The following is a 17,036-nucleotide window of genomic DNA, read 5'->3' on the forward strand; positions in this document are numbered from 1 at the left end:
CATTTGAGGTTTTCATTCTCTGCTTTACCTGCCGCATCCTTGACTTTCAGGTGTTGCGGTTGGCAAATTGCGGTGGCATGGTTGCCAGGGCTGGTGTCTTCTGGAACATTCCTGTCTGCTGCGAAAATTTGTCCAAGCATGATTTTTTCCCCTTGCGCATGGCAAGAATAATGGCCTCTTTTGAGAGGCAGTGAGAAATAACACGCTTTTGTATGTTGGAGTGAACGGAGGAGACTTCAAGAGAGAATGCGAGTCGTCAAGCCCGGTGAAAAGAAGTCACGTGTCGTGCATTGCTAACCAGCAGAAGGGAATGGAAGATTGATTGAGATAGCATCCTTTGCATTCTTTTTGCGCATTGAACTCGCTGCATATATTTCTGCCGAGCTTTTGAAGTGTCTTTCACCGTGCAGATATCTGATATTCCAAAGGCTTGTGTGTGAGGTACAAAACCACTGTCACTCAGAGACATGCAAACCAACGGTGTGCAAAGGGGGAAAAAAACAGAAACTGACAAATCTAGAACAAGGGGAAGATGCAAAAATAGAAGAAAGAGTTGGATTGTGTTGCCTTGGAACAGATGCTTCGCCATTAAGCTGCAGTACTGTGCTTCTTTGGATTCATCAATGTTTGGTGTGGTCGCATTACAAATGCGCCAGATGAATTGCACATAATCAATTTCATTTGGCGCGTATCAAACGCATGTATGGAGAATGAAAGGCAGCCTATTGTGTGCTCCTGGAGTGTGCCGACGGCATTTCCCTCTGGCTGCCAACTTGTCCTGACTCATGACATCGCACACAAAACACAGAAGTCTTTTTTCATCTTCTTTCTTTTTGTCCATTTTTTTCCTTTTTTAGTTTGATTGCAGTCTTATGAAACAATCCCTTGTTTGGAATGACTTGACGACTTGGGTGTGAATCAACACGCCACGCGCTCATTCTTTCTCTCGTTGAGACATAATTGAGTGAGGCTCGCCACCATTGTTGTCTGACCAGTGATCCAGTGTGCTGCAGTCTTCAGTAAGACACGTGGGAGATAAGCGAGTGTTTAAAGCTGTTGACAGCCATCATATCATGGCTCTGGAAGCTATGAGTGTCTGACAGGAGACACTTGAAGTGGGGGGAGAGGACTGATGGGGGAGAATGGATGGCATGCCTGTATGCCTGAATGGTAGGGGCTGCTGGCAGTTCCGAGAACAAAACAAATATTAGGGGAAAAAATCTTTAAAAAAACTGCAGGATTGAGTGAATATGCGCTGTCCATCATTGTGATGACAACCATAAAGGTTTTATTGAAATAATCATCGTTGAGGCCTCACTGCAGTGTCTGAAACTCGTCTCGTTATCAACACTGCCCCACCATCAGCAGTGTCAGAGCTGTCACACACTCACATTTCCAAAGAATTTAACTGGCATTTGCGTAGGTGTAACGTTAGATAAAGCGTATGCACTCTGTGAGTGGTAGAAGTCAACCTTGTAGTGATGGGATAGGCATAACGTTGTCCTGGATCATTTTCAATTATTCAATGAATGAGTCACCAAATATATTAATTCTTTATTAATCAGTCACACGTGGAATACATTGTTCCCCAAGCCTGAATTGTTTTAAAAATGTTGCATAATGTTAGTTTTGCTGTGATGGTGGTGTAATTGCATCCAAAGTGACATGTAGGTAAAGCACATTAAGTCAAAATGTGTGAAAAGACAGTTCCTTGAAAGACAACTGTCAGTCCATCTGCTCTTAAATTGCCAGTATCAGGAAGAAAGAAAGAAATAGTGATTTGTGAGGATCAAAAAATGAGAATAAATTCTCTGACTAAGGCACTCCAAATAAAAATGTCTTTATTAATATGACAGGTCCTACATGGACATATTAAAAACAAGGCCCACGCATAGCGGCATGAGTGCCTTCTTCAGGGCAGTCAGAAAATGTATTCTCATTTTTTGATCCTGGAAGTACTATACTAGGGCTGGGCGGTTTTGGAAAAAAATAGCATCACGGTTTTCTTGATGAAAATTGATATCACGGTTTTCTGCACGGTTTTTTGATATGCGACGATTTCCCCCCAAATCTAAAAAAGACTGAAATTAAATGTTAAAATGAGATAAAATCATGAATTTAAATTAATCTCCATTTACATTTTATCATTTTTTTCATTTCAATAATATTTTCTACAATTTATAATTTATATTTCCCTATCCAACAAAGTCTCAAATTAGAGAAAATGCAGCATCTCATAAAATAGCCTAACATCTTGACCAGAGTGCCATAGATTTTTCAAGGAAGAAGGGTTAAATGATTATAAGCAGCCGTTTTGGGCTTTTTTCAAGACAGCCCAAAACAGCTTATTTCGTTCTACACCTGGCAACACTAATTGCTTATTTGTCGTTCTACACCTGGCAACACATCCGGCGTGTTGCGCTGCCGCTGGACTAGGGAGTAAACAACAGTGGGACAGAAACGAAACAGACTGAAGACAGACACGGAAAACAAACGGATTTACTTGACATTGTGTGCATATTGTCTTTGAATTAAAGTCCAAATCCAACGTAGAAGGTATTTTGTCCCGTAGTTTGTGTCATATTGCGATGTGTTTCGCTCCTATTTTGCCCCCAAATCATTTCAAACAAATATAGCAATGTAGCAACGTATCTTGTCTGCCCATTGCATTTGAAATCTAGGCTACTTTAACTTATAAGCAGTCTTAAACAGCAGTGCTGCACACACAGTTGGGTGGTAATTAAATACAGTTAAGAATCAGATAGGCCTAACTGTTGTAGCCCGTTAACATAGCACCACATATAATTGCCTTTTATTTAACTTTGTGAGATTAAAGGTAGGCTAAATGAATTGAAATGTTTGTCATGATTCATCCATGCCATGTGTGTTCATCATGTTTCACCCTCACTAGCCTCTAGCGCGATTAACCAATTATTTTATTAGTTCAATCAACATCTTACATTGTGGTGACATTCCCTAGTAGAACAGCAACAACAGTGGACTTAGCAGAGTTGAAATGAAGTGTCAGAGACTCATGAATTAGAAGAATCTTTGGAAGTGTGACACGGAGTATGAAGCTCACGCACATAACATAGTAGGCTATAAACAACAACAACAAAACCGTCTCTCATTAAAAAGAGAACCTTGTGTAGTGTAAACCGAGATCACGTTTTTTTAAAGGTATACCGCCCAGCTCTATACTATACCTTGGACTAAAGAGCACCCAAACCCAAGAAGCCAACAAACTATCTGGATAAGAGCATGCCATACTCCACAAACTGAAAGTGATTTGTGAGGGTCAAACATGATCAGCTAGGGGAGAATATGTCATGAGCAAAAAAAATATGGCATACTGCCAGGCCTTCCACCAAATGCTTAAAAAATGAAATCCGAATTCAAATCCCTGAGAAGCTGAAGGGTAATAGCATCATCTCTTTAAGACAGACAGACAGACAGAGAGATGTTGTTGGCAGGCTTGATCTCCATCATATCAGCTCAATTAGCTGTTCGCTCGTCCCTCTGAGGCGTTATGCTCTCATTCCCTGACAGCGCTAATCTTGGCCACGTCTACTACTCTGCAGCGCTGGGCCAAGCGTGCAGTGAGGAGGGGTGCCGCCCCGGCCCAGCCAGACAGCAGCACCAGGGACCATGCTGCTCAGCTCAGCATGCATGGCTGGCCTCAGTCGGCACCCTCAACTGCAAATGAACAATCTTCCTCTCTGTCTCTCAGTCTCTCTGTCTCTGTCTCTGTCTCTGTCTCTCTCTCTCTCTGTCTGTCTGTCTCTCTCTCTCTCTCTCTCTCTCTCTCTCTCTCTCTCTCTCTCTCTCTCTCTCTCTCTCTCTCTCTCTCTCATGTTAATTCATATTGGGGCACGTGCGCCTTTTCTGTCCTTCCACCGCCCTTATGTGTGCTCTCACCCTATCTCTTTCGATCTGCCCTCTCTCGCCCTTTCCCTTTCCTTTATCCTCACTTACATTCACACACATTCATTCGTTCGCATCCCTCTCTCTCCCACTCTCTCTCTCTCTTACTCTCTCTCCTCCCTCCTTCTGTCTCTCTCCGGGGTCCCAGCTGTCTGCCATTAGCTTGCATGTCAGTCAGGCCCTGAGTGAGTGTGCTCCCCACCGCCCGGATGTAGAAGAGAGGAGAGAGAGAGAGAGAGATAGAGAGAGGAGGAGAGTTGAGGATAGAGATGAGGAGAGGGAAAGAGAGGGGAGGGAAGAAGAAGGAGAGAGAGGACAATCTGATGAGAGGGGAGAGCAGAGGGAGAGGAGAGCCTGAGGAGAGCAAGGGAGGGGAGAGAGAAGGGAGAGGAGAGAGAGGAATCTGTGGAGAGAAGAACAGATGAGAGGAGGGGAGAGAGATGGGAATCTTGGGAGAGAAGAAGAGACAGAGAGAGAGGAGAGCAGAGGGTGAGAGGAGAGTCTGGGGAGAGGATGTGCCTCCTGTGGTCCTGATGGGGCTTGACAGGCACGCCGCTCCCACTGATTAAAAGATTAGGCCCTAAATCATCAGTAGGCGTCGCTTTCAAACGAGCCTTCCTGGTTTTGATTAAGCGATTTTCAGAATCTGAATGCATTGGAAGCACTCGCTCATGTATGCTATCGGGTACAAACGCACACAGACACACACATGCTGACACATACAGTACACACACACAAAGATCTACATATACACACGGTAGTTTTCAGAGTGAGGAGTCCGCACACTTAGAATCCTTTTTGTTGTGTTTTATTTTTTCATGGCAGCAAAAAGGATTCTAAGTGTGACTCCTCACTCTGAAAACTAAAGTTGACCTTCGTCCTGCACCTTTCCCTGGGATGTGCACAATCCTCTCCTTCAACTTCATATACACACACTCACATGCATGCTCATGCACAAATGCATATGGCCACGTAGAGACTTCTTCTAATAAGACCCGTCTAGTCACATACTACAGTACTGTAGTCACAAGATTGTACTGCTGCAAAAGTGAAGTTAGAAGTGAAAAGAAGAAAGTGTGTGTGTGTGTTTGTGTGTGCGTGCATGACTGTGCGCATGCGTGTGTGTGTGTGTGTGTGTGTGTGTGTGTGTGTGTGTGTGTGTGTGTGTGTGTGTGTGTGTGTGTGTGCGCGTGTGCGTGCGTGTGCGTGTGCGTGTATGTGTAAGTGTTTGTGTGTATGTGGGGCAAAGGATGGGTGTGTGTGGTGTGGTGTGCTGTGGTGTGACGGAGTTCGGGGTAAGGAGAAGATCTAAAGACAGTGCTGCTCAGAAGAGTTTGTTAAGATGCTTCTTAAACATCAAGCGTGCCTCTTTTTTCTACCCTTTCCTATCGTGCCGAGTTTTGTGTAGTTCAAAAAAGACACAGCAGTTCCTATCAGATTGAACCCCTTTTTTTGTCTGTTCCCTGGCGCTCAGATCTCGGCTTCCCTGAAGTTTACTGCAGAAAGCCTCCAGAGACGTGCTGTCTGCATTGCAACGCTTGGTTGGTTTCGAGCTCAAGCTTTTGTTTCTAAGCAGCACGGTACAGGTGCCCGCACAGTGTTCAGAGAGTTATTTATTGTTTGTTTGTTTGTTTATCTTGGTTGCACTTTGCAAAACAATATAATATATGTGTATGTGTGGTGTTGTGCTATTTTTAATGTCAGTTCATTCATGATGAGGGTGGTGGTTGTTGTTGTTTTGAAGGGTGCACTTGACCTTAGATATTTGAATGACTGATTGTGCATAAGGTAGCATAAGCTGGCAATTATGCTTGTTGTTATGTAGATCAGTATCATATTGTGCATATCAATACACAGATGTGCAAACCTACAGTATGTGCTGCACATACAGCATCAGTACACTTTGTTTACACACACATACAGTACATGGTTATCAGGGCTAAATTAACTTTTTTTTCCGACCACTACCCAATTTCGCTGATAGATGTTAAGTCCTCCTTCAGGTCCTCCTTCATATCTCTCTCCCAACCATTCGTTGTTATCTCTTCACTGTGGCTGTAAAAAAAAGCTCCTGCGACGCCATTATCGCCAAGTTTTTGTTGTAGATTTGGGTTTTTGTTGACCTCCAATGTCCAGTGCGTCCAGTTGCCCTTTTTGCAAATTTGAACTTTTTCATGGATACCATCGCTATCAATTTTGTGTATTCCAAGTCACAGACAGTTGGATACAATTTGCCACGTAGATCATCTGAACTACCCTGAACTAGCCTGCTTGTTTCGGTGCTGCCCTGCAGGAGCAGCTGGCTCGGGAGCTGGAGGCCCGCGTGAAGCAGCTGACGGTGGAGGTGGAGAACGGCAACAGCCTCCGCCAGAAACTCACCCAGGAGAAGGCCGAGCTGGAGATCAACATCGCAGCCATCAGTGCTGAGCTGCAGGAGGCCAACCGCAGGTAGAGCAACACACCGTACAGAGTACAATGTGAAGGTAGACAAAGAGAACACACATGCACACGCGCACACGCAGAGATGCTGAGTTGTTAAGGGGACGTTTGGGTGCAGAATATTAGAAAAGGTGTAGTGCATTTACCATTTTGTCTATTTTTTTGCAAAGTAATTTCCACATATACCATTTTTCTCTCTCGATTTCTCAGAACTTCTTACCACTGCAGCTAAACTTTATTTCCACCCATTATGATAATGATGTACAATTATTTTCTCCAATACCCTATCCACCTGTCATCTGTGCAAATAAATGTGTTAGGGTGCTTATGTGCCTGTCAATGTGCGTGTTTGTGTTTGCACGAAATAAATGTTTAAAAACTGCTTGGATGTTCGTCCCACTGTGATGCACCTGCAAGCTGAGGGATGATGCATGAGTCCCAATTGAACCGTGTGTGTGTGTGCGCATGTGTGTGCGTGTGCGTGTGTGCGTGCGTGCGTACGTGTGTGTGTGTGCGTGCGTGCGTGTGCGTGTGTATGCGTGTGCGTGTGCGTGCCTGTGTGTGTGTGTGCGTGCGTGCGTGCGTGTGTGTGTGCGTGCGTGCGTGTGCGTGTGTGTGTGCGTGCGTGTGTGTGTGCGTGCGTGCGTGTGTGCGTTTGTGTCTTCAGGTGTGCAGAGCAGCAACATGAGGCTGAGCAGCAGAGGGAGCAGCATGAGGAGAGTATCCGCAAGCTGAAGGCCAACCACGAGGCAGACCTCACCCACTACCAGAAGGAGCACGTGCTCTCCACCGCTAAGGTACAGTAGGAAGAGGCAATATTACCTACATGTCTTCAGTAGGAGTTGAGAAGCGCTGTCACAATGCAGTTTGGTCAATTTCAACATGCAGTTGTAATGCTCACACTACCCTGGACTTGTCAGTGCCTGAGATTTTTTTTCTTCTTCTTCAGCCGTTTCCGTGATCCTGGTCATTGTAATGGGGGCAGCTCTTTGTTTACATTTCAAAAAAACATTTTTATTTATTCCCAAAAACATCAGCAGACAACTAGCAAAGTTGGCCTATGTTTCATTTTTTAAAAATGTAAACAAACGCTGCCCCCATTAGAATTGCTCATATCTCGGAAAGGGCTGAGCCGAAAAATGTGGCATCACCAGGTACTGACAAGTCAAGGGTAGCGTGAGCAGTACAACTGCATGTTGAAATTGACCAAACTGTCCCTTTAAGCCGGGCTCAAACTACTAGAATCCACCTAAGCCACCCGAATAGCTGAGATCGTTGAAGAAGTTTCGCCATGAATTCGCTTCTTTCGTCTTGGACATGACATTGACATGTTTGATTTAGCTAATCACATAACGGCTCTGGCTTGTCAGCCTGGGACATTCGGAGATATGAACATTCCAATTGATTTTCCCTGAACCACGTCGTAGCTCATTACCATAATATTAGCTGACTTGTAATCGCTGGATTTCGCTCTGGTCGCCCTGGTCGCTTCACCCCTGGTGAATTAGACCCGTCATAGAGAAATAATGACTTCTGGCAGTCTGTAAGCGTAGGTTGCTATTAGAGGTGACCAGTGTACACGTTCTTTAGGATTATTGCTAGTGCCCAAATAATCTTTTTTATTTTATTTTTTTTTACATCTGTGATCCAGAGCGGTATGCTTTACTGCTGTACAGGGCAAAATTTCATCATCATATGCGACGTTAAAAGATTGCATTTTGCCAGTTTAACGAGTGTAATGGTTTTGACAAGGACATGCAGACCTATATTGAATCCAAATGGTGGACCACATCTCTTGGTGCTTCTCCCCCTCTTGTTCTGACATATCTAGTTCCTGTTTTTGCTGCGATCATCACTCCCACTGTGTTTTAAATTCAACCTCATGTTTATGTAAGATATTATGTCCATACTGGTGTACACAATGTGAATTTATAAATCATAAATCATATAAATATCCTTTGTTACTTTGCACAATGCTACTACTGTTCTGTACATACCATGCACTTTAAATATTCCATTGCACTTTTCTACGTCTCCAATGTTTTGTATGCCATTCCCTGTTTATTTATTTATGTACCCCCCTGTTTTTCTTTCATACCCCCCCCCCAGTTTAGTGTCTTTTGTTGTGTTGTTGTGTGAGCACACCAAGTAACATTCCTAACAACTGTATTTTTATACTGTTGATATGGCTAAATAAACTTGAACTTGAACTTAAATACCAAATGCTTGGTTGTGTGTGTGTGTGTGTGTGTGTGTGTGCAGGCATCTGAGGTGATCGCGGGGCTGGAGGGGGTGGGCTCCAAGCTGAAGGAACAGCTACAGGAGAGCGAGCACCGCAGGACCAAGCAGATACGGGTGAGACTCGGCCCAGACGCGGCCCATATGCTATGGAATACACACATCTAGCATCAGTGATTGGAAAAATTGATTCATTAGAGACATTCTAGGACCACATTTTACAATGTTGCGTCTGTGTGCGTCTGTGTGTTTGTATCTGTGTGTGTGTGTGTGTGTGTGTGTGTGTGTGTGTGTGTGTGTGTGTGTGTGTGTGTGTGTGTGTGTGTGTGTGTGTGTGTGTGTGTGTGTGTGTGTGTGTGTGTGTGTGTGTGTGTGTGTGTGTGTGTGTGTGTGTGTGTGTGTGCACTGCAGGACCTGGAGAACAAGTCTCAAAAGGAGATGACTGACCTGCAGTTCAACAACGAGCTAAAGGTATGAGGTTAAGTCAACACACACACACGCACGCAGACACAGACATGCACACACACACCACTACACACACACACACACACACACACACACACACACACACACACACACACACACACACACACACACACACACACACACACACACACACACACACACACACACACACACACACAGCTAAACATCACACACGCACAGATAAACATCACACACACACACATTACTACTACTACTACTACTATAACTGCTTTATTTATGTCCGCAATTCATAATATGTACATAAGGACACCACTAAACACCACACACACACACACACACACACACACACACACACACACACACACACACACACACACACACACACACACACACACACACACACACACACACACACACACACACACACACACACTGTTCTGATCATTGCTAGCAGGTGTGTGTTTTGTGCTGTTTGGATGGATGGGTGGATGGATGGATGAGATGAGTGTTGGGTGGAGTGAACTGTCCACAGAGCGGCAAAACACTCGTCCTCTGGAGGATCTATTGAATGTCACGGCATGAAAGAGAAGCCCTCTCAATCTCACCGGCGGTAATCAGCTTTAAACGCAGAGAGAGAGAGAGAGAGAGAGAGAGAGAGAGAGAGAGAGAGAGAGCGAGAGAGAGAGAGAGAGAGAGAGAGAGAGAGAGAGAGAGAGAGAGAGAGAGAGAGAGAGAGAGAGAGAGAGAGAGAGAGAGAGAGAGAGAGAGGGCCCAGTTTAGAAGTCGAGATGAAAGCCAGCCCTTTGGCCCCGCTAGTTTGAATCTGCTTTGATTTGGTACCTCTGCCTTGTTCAAAGTAGCATTCAACTCATAAAACACGTCTCCCAGAGGGCCTTTATATGAGGAGCCCGGGCCCTCACTGGGTCAAGTGGGGTAACTCGCTTTTAAAAAAGAGGAGGACAAAGATGGAGAGAGAGAGAGAGAGGAAGAAAGAGGGAGGAAGAGAGTCAAAGACATGGAGGGAGGGAGGAAGAGAGGGAATCGGACAGATTGAGGGAGAAATATTGTGTGTAGAAGAGATAGAAAGAAAGAGTGTGTGTGTGAGAGAGAGAGAGAGAGAGAGAAAGAAAGAGAGAGAGAGAGAAAGAGAGCGTGCGTGCGTGCGTGCGTGCGTGCGTGCGTGCGTGCGTGCGTGCGTGCGTGCGTGTGTGCGCGTGCAGGGTCCAGTGATTGTCACCAGTGTCTGAGGCGTACTTAACAGCCCTTAGTAATTCACTCACCCGTGGTGCGACCTGCCAAGCAGCCGGCGCGTCATTCGGGGGCCGCTTCAAAGCCTCCCCGGCCCCGCCGTAAAAGTAGCAGGCCCTTAATGAAATGGCCCCTGTCCAGCGGGGCAGGCCAACATTCAACAGGATCTTGACCCAAACACCTGGCCTCCTCCGCCAACTAGCAAACCCCCCCGCTCCCATCACACAACCCCCCCCCCCACCTAGTCTAGCCACGCCTCCCCCTCCTCCCCCACTTCGACTATTCCAATTCTTCCCTGTCGACATTGAATAGGATCTTGACCCATACACCTGGCCTCCTCCGCCAACTAGCAAACCCCCATCCAACCCCCCACCCCCCACCTAGTCTAGCCACGCCTCCCCCTCCTACCTCCACCTCGACTTTGCCAATTCTTCCCTATCGACATTCAATAGGATCTTGACCCATACACCTGGCGTCTGCCAACAAGCAACCCTGAACCCCCCGTCCACACACACACACACACACACACACACACACACACACACACACACACACACACACACACACACACACACACACACACACACACACACACACACACACACACACACACACACACACACACAGCCACCTCTCTCCCCCCTCGAATATCCCAACCCTACACGATGAACATTCAACAGGATCTTGACCCCGACACACCTGGCCTCCTTCAACTAGCAATCCTGACCCCCCCTCCACCCCACATCCACACACTATACCCGCTTATCTAGTCTGTCCACCTCCCCCCCTCAACTCCACTCTCCCCAGTTCTACCCTATCGACATTCAACAGCAACTGGCCTCTGCCAATAAGCAACCTCCACCATCACCTCCCCCCTGACCTAGTCTACACCCCCTCAACTACCCCAACTGCTCACCTACCTCCTCAACTCCACTCTCCTCAACTCTACCCTATCAACATTTAACAGGATCTTGACCACCTCACCGCTGCCCCACCAACACCTGGCCTCTGCCAATGAGCAAAGTCTCCCCTCTCCATAACCTCCCTCCCCCATCATCTACCCTGCCTAGTCCCAACTCTACTCTGCTAATATTCAAAAGAATCTGCACGTGACCTGCACCAATTATCTTGCCTGGTTAACACCAGACCTAATCACAAGTGAGGTTAGGTCTGGGGAGTTGCCTATTGTAAATTCCGTAGGGGGCAGAATACTTGGCTATTATGACACACTGCCCTGCTCTCTGATTGGGCAGAGAAACTGTAAAGGGTGGAATGCTTGGCCATTATGACACAGGTACCATAATCTTGGCCGTTATGAGTCATTCTCGCCAGACTGTCTTTCAGATCGAAACGATTGCGTAGAACTAAAGGCAGTATGGGAGTTCCCAGGCTACCAATTATCAAGCTCTCCCCCCAATCCCAACCCCTTCTCACCTCAGCTTCCCCCCTCACCTACTCTAGCCCCCCCTCACCTCCAAATATCCCAACTCTACCCGACCCAAACAGCACACACACACACACACACACACACACACACACACACACACACACACACACACACACACACACACACACACACACACACACACACACACACACACACACACACACACACACACAGACACACACACACACACACACACACAGAGTAAATTTAACTAGATCTTGACCCCTCCGCCCTCACCCCCATTTAGCCCTCTCCCCCCTCACCTCACCCCTCACTCCACTACCCCCACGCCATCAGCCTCCACACATATCCCCTACCCCCTCTTCACCTACCCCCATCACCCCAGCCCTCCACACACCTCTCCTCTCCTCTCTTCACCTACCCCCATCACCCCAGCCCTCCCCTCTCATCTACAGTGCCCCAGCGCCCCTCACCCTCCATTCATCATCAAAGTCACGAGAATGAGAGTGGACACTCTGAGGCGCCGCTCTGAGGCTAACCCCAGCCATCGCACATCTGGAGCAACCAGGTTGCCATATGTGTGCAGCACACACCTGCATGTGTGTAGTGTAGTGCCGTGCAGGGCAGGGCAGTGCACTGTTGCCCCCTTTCCCCACTCCTCCAACCCCCCACCCCCAACCCCTCAAAGGCTACTGCCTCTGACCCATGCCCCCACCTGCACAGAGGCACCCTTGACAGGAGCCCCCCCCCAATGCATGAAGTGCAGGAGGGGAGGATTTAAAGGGAGCACAGGGTCTGGAGGAGGAAGAGGAAAGGAAGCGGGGCTGTTTTGTCAAGTTGAACCCCCCTCCTTAAGTGACTGACATATAGCCAAATTCCGTAGAACACTTCCCTACTATAAATAACCCTGCTACTAACCCTAACCCTAAGCCTGCCTTTCCCCTGACTAATCCGGTGCAGTAGCCCAACTTGACGAATAGCCACATTCAATAGAAGAAGGGAACTAAAGGACCTGTAGAAGGGGTGAGGAGAAGGGAACTAAAGGATTGCTAGGACGAGTGGTGAGATCACAGCTCCAAGGAGAAGAGCTGGGGATCTTGAGATGACCTCTGATGATTACGCTGAGTCTACACTGGATGCGTTAAGTCGTATCTGCTGTGATGACTAACTTCCCCAATAATCAATGGAACTAACTACAACATCAGACGCAGCAGCGCAGCAAAAGAAAAGCTAATTCTTTTCAATGTGTTCTTGACGTAACGTGGCATGACGTAACGTAACGTGACATAACATAACACTTCCAGCCCCAGCCTCAAAGTAATGTGGTAATTATGGTCGTATGGTGCCAGGGGGTGTAATAACACAACTCTTTATAAGACGGTCGTAAACAGTATGTCATTGGTTCTGCCATAACAATATCATGACAGTGCTAATAAGCTATGTTTTTCCCTTTATGTCACTTTATGCTATTCACTTTAATGCCAGCACTGTACGTATATTCTTATATTTGCACCGCTATTTACGTTATTATTTGCTCTTGCACCTATTACTTTACATGCGGAATGTATATTGATCTCTTCCAGTCTCAAACTCCTTGTATGCATAAGTGTACTTGGCCGATGAAGCTGATTGTTTTCCTGCTCGTCCTCTCTGAATCGGCTGTATAAGTTGTTGTAAGGGGACGATGTACACTGTTATACTGTTCATTGTGTCAATGTGAAACTTCTGTAATGGTGTCCCATGAAAAGATATTCTTACAAATCTCCAGAAATGTGAGGGGTGTACTCAGACATACTATATATACATCTCTTCCGGTGTCAAAATCATTGTATGCATTAGGGATGCAAATTATCGATTAATTCATTAATCATTAGTTGATAGCCTTATCGATTGACTTACGATTAATTGATAAGCGGCGTTTTCTCCCCAAAATCTCAATGTTTCTAAAAAAAAAAACCCTACTAAATCTAAACATTTTAATTAGAAATTGAGATAAATACCACATTTAAATTAATTCTATTTCCAGTTGAATTGTCGATTAATTGCGATTAATGTTTTTTGATCGATTAATTCATTGATCGATTAAAGTCGATTAATCGTTTGCATCCCTAGTATGCATAAGTGCACTTGCTACATGAATCTGATTGCTATTCTGCTGGTCCTTGCTCGCTGCTCGCCACAGAGGTGCCATCACATTGAACCCTATGGGTTAGGAATGGGGTGGCACTTAAGTTCATGTGTGAATCAAAGCAGGTTATGTTGGGAAATATACCGTAAGTGTTCTTGGCGTATGAAACTGATTGCTATTCTGCTGGTGGTCCCTGGCTGCTCTGCTCTGCTGGCCACACAGGTGCGGGGGCTGCAGGGGGAGCTGGACAGAGAGCGCTCGGAGGCCCGCAGGAAGGAAGCCGACCTTCAGGAAGCACTCAGGTGACTTTTATTTTGTTTACCTCAACTTCTATTCCAAGACAGAGGGCCAACGAGGGTGGGGGATGGGGGTGATGAATGATATTGCGTCTATAATTTCCTAGAAAAGGCAAATTCGTGTATGAAAAAAAATAGAAACTGAGAGAAAATGCCTTTGGGTTATGTCGTGTTGCGGGGACATCTTTATGTGTTGTAATGTTTTATGCTTTCATCCTCTTTGTGTAATAGAAGTAGTAGGTCAGATACACCACGCTCTTCCGTGTGGTGCGTCTCCAGTTGAATAACTTAAAAGGTGAAAAAGTGGATCGCACTCGAGTTCTTCTTTTCTTCTTCTTAATTTTTAATTTTTTACATAGCAGCAGAAGTGTAGACAAAAGTTTCGGCTGTTGCCTTTGTCAATGTCAACCCCAGTGCGATCCACTCCTCTTTGTTAATAGCAAGAAAGAAGAGATTTAGCCACAACACAATATATGGGTTATGATGTCAGTTTCCAGTACAAAGTCAATTTGAGAAATAATGTACAGCATAATTGGCTAATTAGAGAACTGCACTGCCCTACAAAGGCAAAGTGCTGTAACTACGCCGATATTGAAACTGAGGACAATGCCTTCAAAGCCTTGGTATTAGGTTGGATATTATTGTAGTTACTGCAAATGTGACATTAACCTGGTTCTCACTCGATGGTTGTTACGAAGTGTAACGAAGATGCACGAAGCACTAGGGGTCTCGCGAGAGCCAGGCTAATGTGACATAGCCATATCTTTAAAACGGGACACATTTGGACTATAAGGCTTTGTCACAAGATAAAGGAGGTGTGAAGAAGGCCATTTTCAGTCATAAATCAATTTTGACAAAATTGGTAGTTACTGCACGTTGCCTTTGTAGGGCCGTAGCACACAAAATGCTCTCTAAATGCAACAGTGTATCCAAGTGACACATTAGCAAACACTGGAGGTGCCCGTTGTCCTTGGTCTCGCCTCCTCCTAATCACTTAAGATTTTCTTTTGCCTTAGACATGTAAACGTTTTTATCTTTTACCTGACATGTTTCAACGGTGTTACTTCCGTCTTCATCAGAGGGTCACTTGGCAGGGAGGTCACCTAATGTGTACTCCTAAGGTGTACTCCTAATACCCGTGCTCAATGAGACAGCTGCTGCTCTCCTGTGATTAGAAACATGTCCTCTGCCTCAGGATCCTGCTGACACCCCACATGGTGTAGCGCCCCCTGTCTGTGCCTCCGGACTGTAGTGGCCTCCTTTTGTTTGGTATCAGTAGAGCAATGGAAGTTGACATGGGTTCAGGGCCGGATTAAGATTGCCTGGGGCCGCTACTGCAACAGGTTGCTGTGGGCCCGCCTGGAGGGCAAATTTCGTAACAAATGTACATAGACAGTGTCATAATTACGAGCTAGGAATTAAGGATAGCACGTCTGCCAACTTAACTCGACACAGATGAATTTTTCAATATGTGCATCTTGTCACATTTTTGTAATTTTTCCACTTTTGGCCATTCAGGGCCCCCCTGACAGGTGGGAGGCCCCAGGCTGCAGCCATACCTAGTCTGTGCGGTCCTGCATGGGGCCAGGTAGTAACTATGCGTTGTGTGTTGCGTAAAGTTGGTCTGTGCTATGTAGTTGTTTTAGACTGGTCTGCGTCTGTGGGTTGCTGTGATGAGCTTTGCTGTGCTGTACGGAGATGTTCTGTGCTGTGCCTGTATGTTATCATGCATGGCAGAGACATCACACGCTTCCCATTAGAGTGGTGTGTATTGTTTGTCTGGCCTTGGCATACCTAGGCCGCTCTTTCATGTCTGCTCGGCAGTGAGAGAGAGGGCGGAATGGAGGGAAGGGGGGCGGGGTGTGTAGAAGAGAATTTCCACTTGGCTTTAACTCGTAGCAGCTGTAGCCACGTTTGACACGCTCTTACCACAGGCGTTAAATCATGTTTGAATGCTCAGTCTCCTCCTTCTCTCTTCCTTCTCTCTTCCTTCTCTCTCTCTCTCTCTCTCTCTCTCTCTCTCACTCTCTCTCACTCTCTCTCTGTCTCTCTCTCTCTCTCTCTCTCTCTCTCTCTCTCTCTCTCTCTCTCTCTCTTGCCCCTGCACCACTACCAGCACCACCACCACCATTCTCAGAAACCGACCAAACTCCCCAGAAATTGAGATGACGTCAGCTTGCTCACTCACTGGGCCTGGGCTCTTCTCCTCTCCCCCCTCCTTCCCACATTGTTATGGCCTTGTTTACTATCTGTTCGCTCTTAGATCTTGCCAAAGACGTACGTACGTATGCGGTGCTCCCTAGGCAAGCTGTTAAGCAGTCTCGCTGTGTATTGATTACACACAGGGCTGTCCGTGACTGTGCTGGATGATGCCCAGGCCTGGTGGAAAAGCCACTTTTTCTTGCATAGTTACCCCATGAGGGGCTGCCCGAATGCCAGCAATACACCACCACACATCTGGGTGCAGATGGGCTGGTCTCTCCCTCCCTCCCACAGCAAGCAAGCATCCATGGGCATTTCCTTTCTTATCATCAGCATGTCTCGCCACGCCGCGCGCCACATCTTGCCGGCACGTTTTCAAACGGAGCCGACCCGAGCCCCTGCCGCTTAATAAGATGGCCAGTCTTCTATCTTTTTTGGTGCTAATCCACGGCAAAGGCGCCCTGATCCTCCATAAATCCTCTCCGAAGGCGCTGAAAGGCTGCTGGACCCAGCATGCACTTGGGGGCCTTTGGAGGGGCCCGAACACCCGGCACTTGCACATTCCTGGACGTAATTAATAACACACATTACCGCATTACCAGGTCACACTTAGATTAGGCAAGCCCTAATGAGAGCCCAATGAGTTCTGCCCAATTAAACGCAGAGCTCACAGATTCCAAACACACAAATGAAGAAGAGAAAGAGA

At 46.4% G+C, this 17,036-nt stretch overlaps 1 protein-coding gene across 1 annotated transcript in view; it reads left to right on the forward strand.

Moving 5' to 3' along the window:
* The window catches only part of cep112 (centrosomal protein 112), a 246,665-nt gene that overhangs the window by 68,561 nt on the left and 161,068 nt on the right, over positions 1 to 17,036 (forward strand). The window contains exons 12-16 of the mRNA XM_063184029.1: positions 6,218 to 6,372; positions 7,031 to 7,160; positions 8,626 to 8,718; positions 9,013 to 9,072; positions 14,055 to 14,134. Of these exons, the coding sequence (XP_063040099.1) occupies positions 6,218 to 6,372; positions 7,031 to 7,160; positions 8,626 to 8,718; positions 9,013 to 9,072; positions 14,055 to 14,134 (518 nt within the window). The remainder of the gene's footprint in view (positions 1 to 6,217; positions 6,373 to 7,030; positions 7,161 to 8,625; positions 8,719 to 9,012; positions 9,073 to 14,054; positions 14,135 to 17,036) is intronic.

This window comes from Engraulis encrasicolus, chromosome 2 (assembly GCF_034702125.1).
Source record: "Engraulis encrasicolus isolate BLACKSEA-1 chromosome 2, IST_EnEncr_1.0, whole genome shotgun sequence".
Taxonomy (NCBI): Eukaryota; Metazoa; Chordata; class Actinopteri; order Clupeiformes; family Engraulidae; genus Engraulis; species Engraulis encrasicolus.